Here is a 12960-nt window from a genome sequence, read left to right on the forward strand (position 1 = left end):
TAAGCTGGCTCAAGCTGGGAATTGATTGAGGAGCTGTGACTGTTTCTGATTCAGGTTTGACTTTTGTTCACTTGACTTAGAACTGTTCTGCTTATACAGATAAAGTAAGAATTTAGTAGGCTTCCTATATATATTATTTCTAGGAACATCATTATCAACTAAGCCGATGTCATAGGTCTGTATGAGTCAGACTATTCTGATTGCTGCTTTGACTCTACTGTCCATTACAGTAACCACTCTCACCTTGCCTTTGGCAGTTGAGTGCCATCACTTGGCCCCTGCTACTTGGAATTCAATTATTCGCAATTCATTTAGGTTTTCCAGTTCAGTGACTGTAGTTCCCACTGTAAGGTCTGGGATGAGCAATCATAGAGCTCTTTAAGGATGGGCCTCCCCTCACAAATTTCTTTCTCACAGTCATGGTGAACGGTATATTTGCTGGAGCCTTCCAGGGTGAGTGAGTAGGTCTTAAACAACAAATCTACTCTAACACTACAATCTTTCTAAACCTTTGAATCCCTTCCTCCACGTCAAACCAAGACAGGTCTGGCATTTCCAATTTGCTCAGGGTCATCTTTTGGTCCATGTTCTAGCCAGCCAACCAACCAACCAACCAACCAAACTGTCAGAGTCCTTTCTAACTCCCCAAGCTGCAGCATTAAATGAAGAATCTCTACTTAGTGAGCCCATATCAATAAATTTCGTGTGATCCAACTTTCAGTTTCTTCCACCATTATCGCACACCCTTAATATCAATTTCCACACATGTTCCCTGGATTTCTGTCTGTATAAATTAGAAAACTCAAGTAGTTCTTTTTGGAGTGTAGCTCACCTCCTCATGGGTCACACTTTGTACCTTACCTTTAGGGGCCTTCTGGGACTTTAGTCTAATTATAGGCCTAGAAGCAAAGAGAGATGGTAGGGGTAGGTCCTGAGGAGAACCAAGATGTGTGACAACTGCCTCAGAGGAGGCTATTAGTGTTTCCTGAAGCAGTGTAGGGTGGAAAGGCCACTACGCCTGGGAATGGTGATGTCACTTTTGCTGGGGGAGGTGAGGTCTCTTCTAGTGGAGGTTGAGAGGTCACTTCCACTGGCAAAGAAGATACATCAGAATTTAGGGGCTCACCATCTCCAGCTTCATTAGGGTCTTCCTCCATGTTCCCATTTCAACTTTAAGTATCCCATTTATTCCCAATTAAGGCCCTCACTTTAACTGTAGACACTGGGAGTTCAGCTTGTGCTATAAGTCAGCCAGTCACAAGAAGAAATTCTGGGTTTGATTTTTAGCAATCTTAGTTCTATGGCTACAAGATAAGGGTCCTTCAGGGCACACATAAAAGATTTCAGGTCATATATGCAATGCTGGAGCTGGGAATCTGAATCCTTGAACTCATCCTTTTCTTTTTCAACTTTGTCCAACAACATTAAGAGTACCCAGCCAATATCATTATATTCCTTAGTTTGACAGAAATGTTTAAAAGTATCATATACACAGTCACTCGGATCTTTGCTTCTTATAAATGGTTGATTAGGAGCACCTAGGGATGATACTTTGCATATCTCTACAGCCAGATTATGCCATAGATTATCAGTGCTCTTTTTACTACTGGAAATGGAGTCATTAGAGTCTTTAAACCTAATCAGATTAAAGAGTTAATTCCATAAACAACAGAACCAATTCGGGTAACTCATCCTTAATAGTCTGTTCTTCTAGAGCCACTCTTAGTATCAAAATACGTATTAGGGTTGACTAGAGAACCATCCAATACATGTTTATTGAGTCAATAAATAAGTGGATAAGGAAATAATGATCAATAAATATAAGAAAAACATTCCACTTTACTATTTCAACAAACATCAATATCAAATGAACAAAATTTATTTTTAATGATAATACCTAGGTGTTTGGTGAGACTATATAAAACAGTAAACACTTGGGAATATAATTTCCCATCCTATAACTAATTCTCTCAATTCCATTTCAGAAATTTTCCATTTCTTATTTTTAGCACTATAGATTACATCTCTCCCTCAGGTACTCAATTTTCCTTGATGTATTTTTACTGTTAAAATTTCAAGACTGGTTGACATACTATATCTTAAGTTACTTTTGGTGTGCTAATGATATTTTTGACCATAGACAGACCTTTTTACTGAAGATTTGGAAGTAACAAACGAAGTGTGTGGAAGTGGGGGCAGCACCACTGTACTGCAGAGTAGAAAACGGAAAACTATTAAATGCTTTGATTTTAAAAGTCCCTCACCTTCTTCCTACAAGAGGAATATCTCACTGGCTGACGTTCCTCATCGGGCTGTTCCTCCCTTCCCTCTTTCAGCCATGAAATTGGTATCCCCCCTCTTCTTTTCCTCATTCCCTCACCTCTTCTCTCTCCAGGGCTATTCCCAGAAACTCAAAATTAAATTTCTCTCTCCTTTTTAAGCAAAACACTTCACTGTTCTCTTTACCCTTGAGTCTGATCTATTCTGGCCATGTCTTCACAGAACCAAAATGCTCCATCAAATGGATTAAATGTTTTAAATCCACATGATCTGACTGTGTTAATAAGATTTCAAACACTTACGTCTCAGGGTCTGTTCTTTCTGGAGGTGGTGCAATATTCATAAACATGGATGGCTCAATAATTTTCTGAAGAGGTTTTAACTGAAGGAAATGATAAGCATATTTTAATACTGTTTAGTTACATATGCTCCAGGACTACTAAATAGGCCTTAAATGATATATATAAGGAGAAAAGGAATTAAGAGAGGAAGAACTAATATTTATTCAGTACTTACTATCTACCAAGAATTTTATATTTTTGATATTATTTAATCCTCTCAATAATCCCATGAGGTAGATAACTGCTTATTTTACAGATAATACTGAAAATCAGTAATTTGTTCAAGATGACCCAATAGGCATGAAAGCCAGGATTTGAATGCAGCTTTGTCTGTCCCCAATGCAGTACTCTTTTCACATCATCATGACAGGTAAGTAGGGGACTATATTACTGAAAAGTTCATAGACATAAATTCAAGTTGAATTTTTACTTCCCACTCTTTTCCATAAAATACCTTTGTGCTTTGTTTATAGCAGAATCCACTTACATACAACAATACTTGCTCAGTTTTATTTGAGAAGGATATAGCTCCCTAAGGATAGGATTCTTACATGTTATACCTACATTCAGATATAAAACCCACCTCTGAAGTTAGTGCTCATAAACTGTGGCTGTCACAAAAAAGACTAAACCATTAGGGGCCCCTATAAGACCTAATTCATGATAAAAAAAATAATAATAATAAAGATAATATGCAGAAAGAAAAGTAAGATTAAAGCAGAGAAAGAAAAAAGCTTATTATGCCTAGTGGCTTTCATCTCTATATTACTTACTTCTGACTTGAAATGCATTAAAAATTTGTTATGCTATACCATAGACAAAATTTTTAAATATATTTTACACAGATTTCTCAGTTAACAAAGTGGTAAACTTTTTAACAAGACTGTATCAACTCTCAATTTGGTAATTAAAGAAAGAACTAAGACTATAAAAATAGAAAAAACTAAAAATGAAAGATTATATGAAAAATATCAGGGTCATTTCCCCCATATAACAGCAGCATTAATGAGACTGGATTCATAAATGCCCCAAAGCCGTGATAATGCCCAGAGATATCAAGAATTCTTTAAACACTTGATGAGAATATATGTTGGTACAACTTTTCTACAACAATTACTTCCAATAATTTCCATTCTAGGAATCTAACCTAAGTCCATAATGAAAGAAAAACTTTCACTGCAACATAGATATATGTAGTGAACTTAAAAGGGCAGGCCAAAGCTAGGAAGATACTGGGCATAGCACTTTCTTGATGAACCAAAGAGGCTACAAATAATACCAGATATTGAAACAACTGTGGAAGAAAGGAGCATATTTGGTCAGAGTACAAAATGTTATCCAAATAACATCAATGACTCTATTTTTAATAAGTATTTTTAGATATAAAAATCCACACTCACTTTTTGAATACTTAAAATAATTTTGTTTTCAATTATATAAGATTGTGTATATACACACACACACACACACACACACACACACACAAAAGCAATTTTTATAATAAGGACATTTTCAATAAAAGGTCATTATTTTAAAATGCATAAGCAAATAATAATAATATAAAGTTTCAGTTTTCCTTAGGCAAAACAGCATTCTTTTAAATATATTTATTTTAAAGAATTTATCAAACTGGAAAGGATAGAGGCTCAGAAGAGAGCAATATGACTAAAAAGCTGCAGTACAATAATTTTTAAAAGGTGAACCAACCTGATGTGAATATCCATAACCAAAGTTTCCATAGGAGAACATAAATTCTACCTCCATCCTGCAGATAAACTGAACATTGGGCAAATTTATGTTATTGTTTGATCAGAAAGACATTTTAATGGAGAAATGATAATAAGTGATATTTTTATTTCACAAATCTTTAAGTTAGAAAAACAAAGCATGAATCTCCTGATTGAAAAAACAAACATTTATACAAGAAACTCCTATAGAAGAATCTATAGAGTTCCTGAAATGTTAACAACTTTTATGTGAAAGTTAAGGAATATTATATGACTAAAATATGGAGAATATCAATTTACAATTGTTAATAGGATTATGCTGAGATACATATATATGCATATATATGCATATACATGTATATATTTTTTGAAGTATTTAGTCACACTTCTCCCATCTCCACTTCCATTTTCAGAGACTATTTTGATTCAGACAAGTGATTTCATGTCTCTGATCCCACCTTGCTTGTAAGTTAAATGAAGGAGGGTGTCAGAGCTTATAACCACAAATGTCCACCATTCTGTTTTTTACGTCCCTTGTCCCTGTTTCGGCTATTGGCGGCAGAAGCCTCTCTGAATAGATCAATTAATCAAGACAATAATTTTTAAGTACTTAAAAAGAAATTCAAGTAGAAACTCCTCAAAAAGAAAAATATTTCCTCAATGGGTAAGGGAGGATCCTGAGGCTGTGCAGTCAATGAAGGGACTAGAGGCATTTTACTCTCACCAATAACTTCAAATTTTCTTGTTCACCATTTAGCAGTAAGAGCAGCATTTTTTTTAAAAAAGTGGAGATGAAGATTTTGTGAGCAAATATTGTACTTTTTATTTAATACATTTCCATTAATTTAAACAGTGACTAGCAGATAACAAAAGAATAAAAACAGTATCAGAGGCTACAAACAATATCAGAGTAAAGTTGTATAAAATGTTAAGTATGTGCACTAAACTTTGAGAATTTCAATAAAGTTCTTACCGTGTTTTTATTCAACATTTGAAATTCTTCAGTAAAGCACCTTTTCTAGAAAAAAGTAATAAATAATAAAGTTCTAAAATATAAACTCACTCATTAGTCACCGTTATATAATCTAAACCATTTCATAAATTTTTAAAAATCGGGTAATGATTTTTAATGCACATATTTATTATTTAATAGCTAAGATACAAGTATGACGTTTGGAAGAACATTAAAAATTTGTTGTACCAAAAATGGATGTTAATATTTACATTTCTTTTAGACAAAAAATATTCCTGCTAGTTACAGTTCCCCTTTTTGAAAGTCTTAGAGGAACTCCCATGCTTACCACTCCTTTTGAAGGGTTAAACATAAATCTACATGATAAGCTGACTTCTGACAGAACTTGAGTGTTTCTCTCATCTCTCAGGGACTGCTGGGATTTTTTAACCAGGTAAACCTTTAGTATCCTTGGTCACCATCTCTGGTCATTTCTGCTGAGCTGTCAGTCCTCCTGCCTAATCCAACATCCCACAGTTCCTTTTCTTCCTAGCATTTTCCACTGTGGCTCATGGAATTCCCATTCCATGATTAACAACCTTACATCTTTAACTGCTCCACTAAACATTCCAACCTTTTGCTTTACCTGAGACCTGGCTTACCACTAAAGATGCTGCTTCCCTTACAGACTCACATGAAGGCCCATATATTTCAAGGTCAGGAGGGGAAGTAACATCCTCTACACTCCCTTCTATTGCCTTCATGTAGCTATAAACAGTTTTCCTCTTTTAGTCTTATGCTATCTGGCATGTCTTTCAGACATTCTGGTCACTAATTCTCATTTAGTGAAGTCTGATACCTGGTTCACACATCCTTTGCACTCCAAAAACATAATTATCCACAAGAATCTATTTAACAGCTGCCCTCTCAGTTCCTAGTAATGAGGGAAATAACAGGTGGGTACAATGGCAGACATCGCACAGAATTAGCATCTCATAAACAGTAAGTTCTCACTCAATATAGTTGATAGGGCCTGTGACTTCAAGTGAAATGACGTACAATGGTACCACCAATACCAAAGACCAATTGATATAAACCAAAGCTAAGTTACTATGGCATCTCATCAATGTCATATCAAAATGACATTATTCAAGGACCCACTGTAAGTTCTTCATATAAAATCACAAGATTTCTCAGAAAATTTATAAATAACTAAAATTGATTTCCTTAATGACCCTGTCAACCTGCTCTTTATAACTTCTAGTTCTTGATAGCGTTCCTTTCCCAAAGTGGGGAGTGGCGAAACATCACACTATTCCAAGACTGCCTTTTGCTTCTTCTTTTCTTTTATAAACTGTGTCTCTGCTTTTGATCAAAGATCTCAACTTACTGATTCATCTCCCGTGTATAAAAGCAAACTTTTAGTCATATTTTTAACTCTTGTAAATAAATGCCTTTGAGGTATTTCTGGAGGTCCCACTCAGATCTGTCCAACTGAGTCTTTGCCGGAGCCAATTAATATATTCATCCAGAATGTGCATCTCATCCCAATCCACTGAATTTTAGGGCCTGCCTTTGCTCAGCTCCTCTGGTGAGTTTCAATGTATGGCAATGACCTATTTAGCTTCCTGTGCTGAATTTGGATCTCCTCAGCCCAAAGTAAGTTACATGGCTAAGCCTTTGAGTAGTCTATAATTTCCCATAAATTATATAATGGGAAATTATAGACTACTCAAAGGTATGGATACAGAAAAGTATGGTTCTGTAGGGGGCATTACTATAACAATCTTCTACACCTTTGAATCCTCTATTTCCTTTCTCAAATAATTATGGTGGCTACCAATATGTCTAACTGTTGAATTTATCATCTAGTCCTAGGTTCATCTAGTAAGGATCATATTGCCAAACCAATAAATGCAAATACTACTACAATTCATCCCAAAATTAATAATCACATTCCTTTTTATAATCAATACAGGAATATTATAAACTCCAATACACTTATATGCCTTAATTGACTCTAAGCCTTAACAATTAGCTGATGTTTCTGGTTTCTCCCAGAACCTCAAAGGAACCAAAGATGTATCAGGGACAGGAAGGAATCGGGGATTAATGATTCAAGCTACCAACTAGTTATTTTTTTATAAAGCTATGTAAAACCTATTATGTGATTTAATTTAACTCAAGGTCTTTGTCCTCCATAATCAGAACAATTACATTCAGAAAGCAATTGATACTAATTGGTAATTATAAACAATACATTTGTGTCCTCTCCATGTATATTGGCAGTATAATTGTGCAATCAAATGGCCCTCCCATGCTTCCAGACATGAGCTATAGTTTGGGTCTGATCATTATGTCTTTACGCCTCATCCAAGCACCAGATTTTACCAGTTTGCATGAAGATTTCTACCCTGGTTAGTAGTTCTAGAACTAAAACAAATGGTCTATAATCTATCCCTGCATGTGACCTAAATAGCAAATGAAACAGCTCAAGCTTTAACAAACATACAGATCTGCATAAATTTGTCGACTGGAATCATTTTAGTTAATAAAACTGTTCTTGACCTTTTACTATATAGTTGTGGTGCATCTGTGCAGTAGCCTATGCATTTTATTGTACATGATAAACATTTCAGGAAAAATGGAATAATCAGTAAATCAAAAGGCCCTCATGAAAATATGTTGAACATTGTTAGCTACTAGGAAATTGCAAATTAATACCACGATATCACTACACACCTATCAGAATGGCTAAAGTAAAGCATAGTGACAACACAGATGAGGATGTTGAGAAACTGGATCATTCATATATTTTTGGTGGGAACGTACAATGGCACAGCCACTATGGAAGTTTAGCAGTTTCTTTAAAAACTTTACATGCAACCACCTTACAACCCAGAAATAATCTGAGAAACGACCATTTATATTCTTATGAAAACCTGTACATAAAGGTTTATAGCAACTTTTTTCATAACAACCAAAAACTGAAAATGACTCAGTGTCCTCCAGTGGGCAAATGGTTAAGCAAACTGTGATACATTCACAACCATGGAGTACTACTCGACGACAAAAAAGGAATAAACTGTCAGTCCATGCAACAACCTGGATGATTCTCCAGAGAATTATGCTGATGAAAAAACTCTATCCTAAAAGGTTACATACTCTATGATTCCATTGATATAACATCTTTGAAATGAGAAAATTGCAGAAATGAAAAACAGATTAGTGGTTGCCAAGGGTTAAGGAGGGATAGGAGTGGAAGGGAAGTGGGTACAGCTATAAAAGGGCAACATGAGGGATCCTTGCAGAGACGGAGGCATTCTGAATCTTGGTTGTGATACTGTATTATAGTTTTGAGTTACAAAAATGTAATTCCATCATTCCTTCTGTATTTATTACATCATTCTTCTGTTTAAGAATAAAAAACTTCCCTTTTTGTTCCCATGCTCTCTTTTATTTTTTTCTTTTTTGAAAATCACCAACGGTTCATGGATTTTCCTTTATTCAGAATTGTAATGATATTTTTAATGTTCAAATCATCCTGAAACTGGCCAGTAAGAGCCCCTGCAATCTGGCATCTGTACCTTTTGACATAACTCCAACAGTCTTTGAGGGCTTTACGTCCTAACAAATATTCTCGAAAATCTTTTAGATTGTTTATACTTGTTCGCTAATCAGTAGGTTTTCTTCTTCTGAGTTCAGGGCAACCATGGCTACTGGAAAGGGATAAGGAGGGTGGGGGGACTTCCTAGGAAGGAGAAAGTGAGAGAGAAGGAACCCCAAAATCTGTGTAAAGACTCTGCCAAAAATTTTGCTGACCCCTAAACAACACATGTACCAGGCAGAAAGCAAACAGCCCAGCTAAGGATAAAAGAACTGAAATTTATGCTGCCAACTAAGACACAGAGTTTGTGGTTTGAGTCTCATTTTAAAACATTTCAGAAAACAATAAAACATGCTTAATCTTTTAGGTTCTGTCACTACCCTTCCAGAAAATAGATTTTCAAAAAATTACGTTGTTTAAACCAAATCTTTTTATATATATATATAGCCAGAGGGAGAAATTGTTTCCTAAGCATATGAGCTGGAAGACAGATAATAAAAGGAGTCCATTAGGTATAGATAAATCATAACAACGAGCACCAATTGGACAATGTGATACCAAGGTGAAAAAATGATATTGATACATACCTGAATTACTTCATAAAGGTGTACCTGAACACTTCCTAACAAGAGAGGATATTTCTCTTTATTGACATTTTGCATTAGTTCCAAGTAAATATTATTCCGCTCATCATCTTGACGTCTGGGAACCTTGATACAAAATACATACCAAAAAAGCATTAAATGTTCAGTCTGAGTTCCAGATACAATTTTTGAATAAATACACCCATAAACTATATTATGCACATACTTAATGATTAGTTTTTGTATGTTATTAGCCTTACGACTTTTCAATCTCGGAGTCGCAAAACCCTAATGTCAATAAAAACCAGGACCTTGTTTATGTCTAACATCAATTATAGTCTTTTTGAAATACCCATTGCCTACATTCTTTTTTAAATTTTACACAAAGTTTAGCCTTAATACTCTACTGAAACTACATTATCAAAGGTAATACAATATCCAAAACCAATCCAAATAATCTAAGTAATCCAAATATCCAATATCAAAAAACATCCAACATCTTTTTCAGTCTTTTTTCTTTAACTTTTGATAAAATGTATACCATTGCCTCAACTTGGAACTCTCTCTCAACCTTGAACTCTGTAACACAAGACTATTATGTCGCCATTAAAATTCATACATTTCCACTAGAAGAAAATCTCATGCTTCCAACCCCCAAATTCTAAGTGTCTTTAAAATAAAGTTTTTAATTGAGATATAACTGACATATAACATTGCATTACTTTTAGGTGTACAACATAATGATTTGGTATTTGTATATATTGCAAAATGATTATCACAATAAATTGTTAACATCCATCACCAGTTACAATATTTTCTTGTGATAACTCCGTTAGCAACTTTCAAATATACAGCACAATATTGTTAACTATAATCACTGTGCTGTACATTACATTCCCAGGACTTATCTTATAACTGAAATTTGTACCTTTTGACTGCCTTCATCCATTCACAAAAGACTATATGTGGCAACTACTAATCTGTTCTCTGCAACATGACTTTGGTTTGGGACTTTATTTTAGTTCCACATTTAAGTGAGATCATACAGTATTTGTCTTTCTGTCTTATTTCACTTAGCATAATGCCCTTAAGGTCCATTCCTGTTGTTTCAAATGGTACGATGTCCTTTCTTTATGACTGAATAGTATTTCATTGTGTGTTTATGTGAGTGCATTTATATATATCACATTTTAAAAATCCTTTCATTTGTGCATGGACAGTTAGGTTAGTTCTATTTACTGGCTATTGTAAATAATGCTGCATGAACATGAGGGCTGGAAGCAGGCACTTTTTTAAGATAGTGATTTTATTTTCTTTGGATAAATACCCAGAAGTAGAATTACTGAATTATATAGTAGGTCTACTGTCAATTTTTTGAGGAACCTCCATACTGTTTTCCATAGTGGCTGCACCAATATACATTCCTACCAATAATGCACAGGGGTTCCTTTTTCTCCACATCCTGGCCAATGCTTGTTACTTTTTTTCTTTTAGATAGTAGCCATTTTAACAGGTGTGAAGTGATACCACGTTATGGTTTTGATTTACATTTCCCCGATGATTACTGATGTTGAACACATTTTCATATACCTGTTGGCCATTTGGATGTCTTCTTTGGAAAAATGTCTATTCAGATGTCCTGTCCATTTTTAAATTGGATTTTTTTATTGACTTATGTGAGTTCTTTTATATATTTGAATATTAACCTCTTATCAGATATATGATTTGCAAATATTTTTTTCCCATTCTGTAGGTTGTTTTCATTTGTCGATGGTTTCCTTTACTCTGCAGAAGCTTTTTAGTTCAATGTAGTCCCACTTGTTTATTTTTGTTTTTGTTGCTTTTGCTTTTGGTTACAAATCCAAAAAGTCTTTGCTAAGACCAATGTCAAGGAGTTACCCCTATGCTTTCTTCCAGGGGTTTTATGGTTTAAGGTCTAATGATCAAGTCTAATACATTTTGAGGTTATTTTTGTATATGGTATAAGATAATAGTGTAGTTTCATTCTTTTGCATGTGGCTGTCCAGTTTTCCCAACATCGTTTATTAAAGAGATTGTCCTTTCTCCAATGATATTCTTGTCATATGTTAATGGACCATATATATGTGAGTTTATTCCTGGGCTTTCTATTAGGTTCCATTATTTGTCCATTTTTATGCCAATACCATACTGCACCGATTACTATAGCTTTGTAATATAGTTTGAAACCAGGAAGTGTGATGCCTCTAGTTCATTCTTCTTTTTCAAGATTGTTCTGGCTATTCAGGGTCTTTTGTGGTTCCTTAAAAGTTTTAGAATTGTTTTTCTATTTCTGGGAAGAATGGCATTGGAATTTTGATAGTGATTCCATCGAAATTGTAGATTGTTTAGCTAGTGTGGACACTTTAACAATATTAATTCTTCCAATCCACAAGCATGGAATATCTTTCCACTTATTTGTGTGTCCTTCAAATTCTTTCATCAGTGTCTTATAGTTTTCACTGTACAGGTCTTTTACCTCCTTCATTCAATTTATTCCTAGGTATTTACATTTTTTTGATCCAGTTATAAATGGGACTGTTTTACTGTATCATGCACAACAGCATAATTTATACCTCATCCTTTGTGCTATTCTTGTCATATATTTCACTTCTACATATGCTATAAATTCTACCATTCATCATCATTACTTTGTTTTAAACAGTCAGTAATATTTCGGAGAACATTTTTAAAATAGGCTTTTCTATTTTAATAGTATTTTATTTTTACCCACATATTTATCATTACCTGTGCTCTTCATTCCTCCCTGTGCATCTGAGCTTCTATCTGGGTTTTTTTGTTTTGTTTTTTTTGCCATTTGTTATAATGCAGACCTTCTAGATACAAAGTCTCTCAGCTTTTGCTTTTACAAACTTTTTGAAGAATATTTTAATTGGATTTAGAAATCTAAGTTGAGTTTTTTCAGCACTTAAAAAATGGCATTCCTTTGTCACCTGACCTCCAGTGTTTCTGATGGAATGTCTGCTGTTATTCACTGGTGGGTTTACCTCTATTGCTTATTTTTACTTCCTTATGAGTAGCAAATTTTTACTGTATGATGGGTATTACAAAGGATACGTAGTATAGACTCTGGGTTTTTATATCTTCCTCTAAAAAGTATTGAGTTCTTTCTTGAAAGGTAATTAATTACTGGCAGACCATATTCATCTTATGACAGCTTGGTATAAGAATGTGTCTATTTCAGTTTTTGTTCTTGGTCCTAGAGTTTAACCCTTTCTCTTAGGTAATGGTAGCTACTCCTGAGACTTGGCCTTTCTGGGATCTCAAATGAATACTGAGAATGTTCAACCAGGTCTCTTCCTTTTAGCTGTGTCAGACTCCAGTGACTCTGAAATTGTGACTTCTGAAATCTCTACTCAGCTCTCAGCTCTCCAGCACCTGTCTTCTGCAATTTCTCCTAGAAACTCCCTTTGCACATGTACAACTTAGG

General features: G+C 34.6%; 1 protein-coding gene across 1 annotated transcript in view; it reads right to left on the bottom strand.

Annotated features, from left to right (window-relative positions):
* The window catches only part of CATSPERT (catsper channel auxiliary subunit tau), a 100589-nt gene that overhangs the window by 65787 nt on the left and 21842 nt on the right, over positions 1-12960 (bottom strand). The window contains exons 5-8 of the mRNA XM_039844443.1: positions 9495-9617; positions 5322-5366; positions 4329-4397; positions 2583-2662 (exon numbers count right to left, since the gene is read on the bottom strand). Coding sequence (XP_039700377.1) covers positions 2583-2662; positions 4329-4397; positions 5322-5366; positions 9495-9617 — 317 coding nt within the window. The remainder of the gene's footprint in view (positions 1-2582; positions 2663-4328; positions 4398-5321; positions 5367-9494; positions 9618-12960) is intronic.

Source organism: Pteropus medius, unplaced genomic scaffold (assembly GCF_902729225.1).
Source record: "Pteropus medius unplaced genomic scaffold, Ma_sr-lr_union100, whole genome shotgun sequence".
Taxonomy (NCBI): domain Eukaryota; kingdom Metazoa; phylum Chordata; class Mammalia; order Chiroptera; family Pteropodidae; genus Pteropus; species Pteropus medius.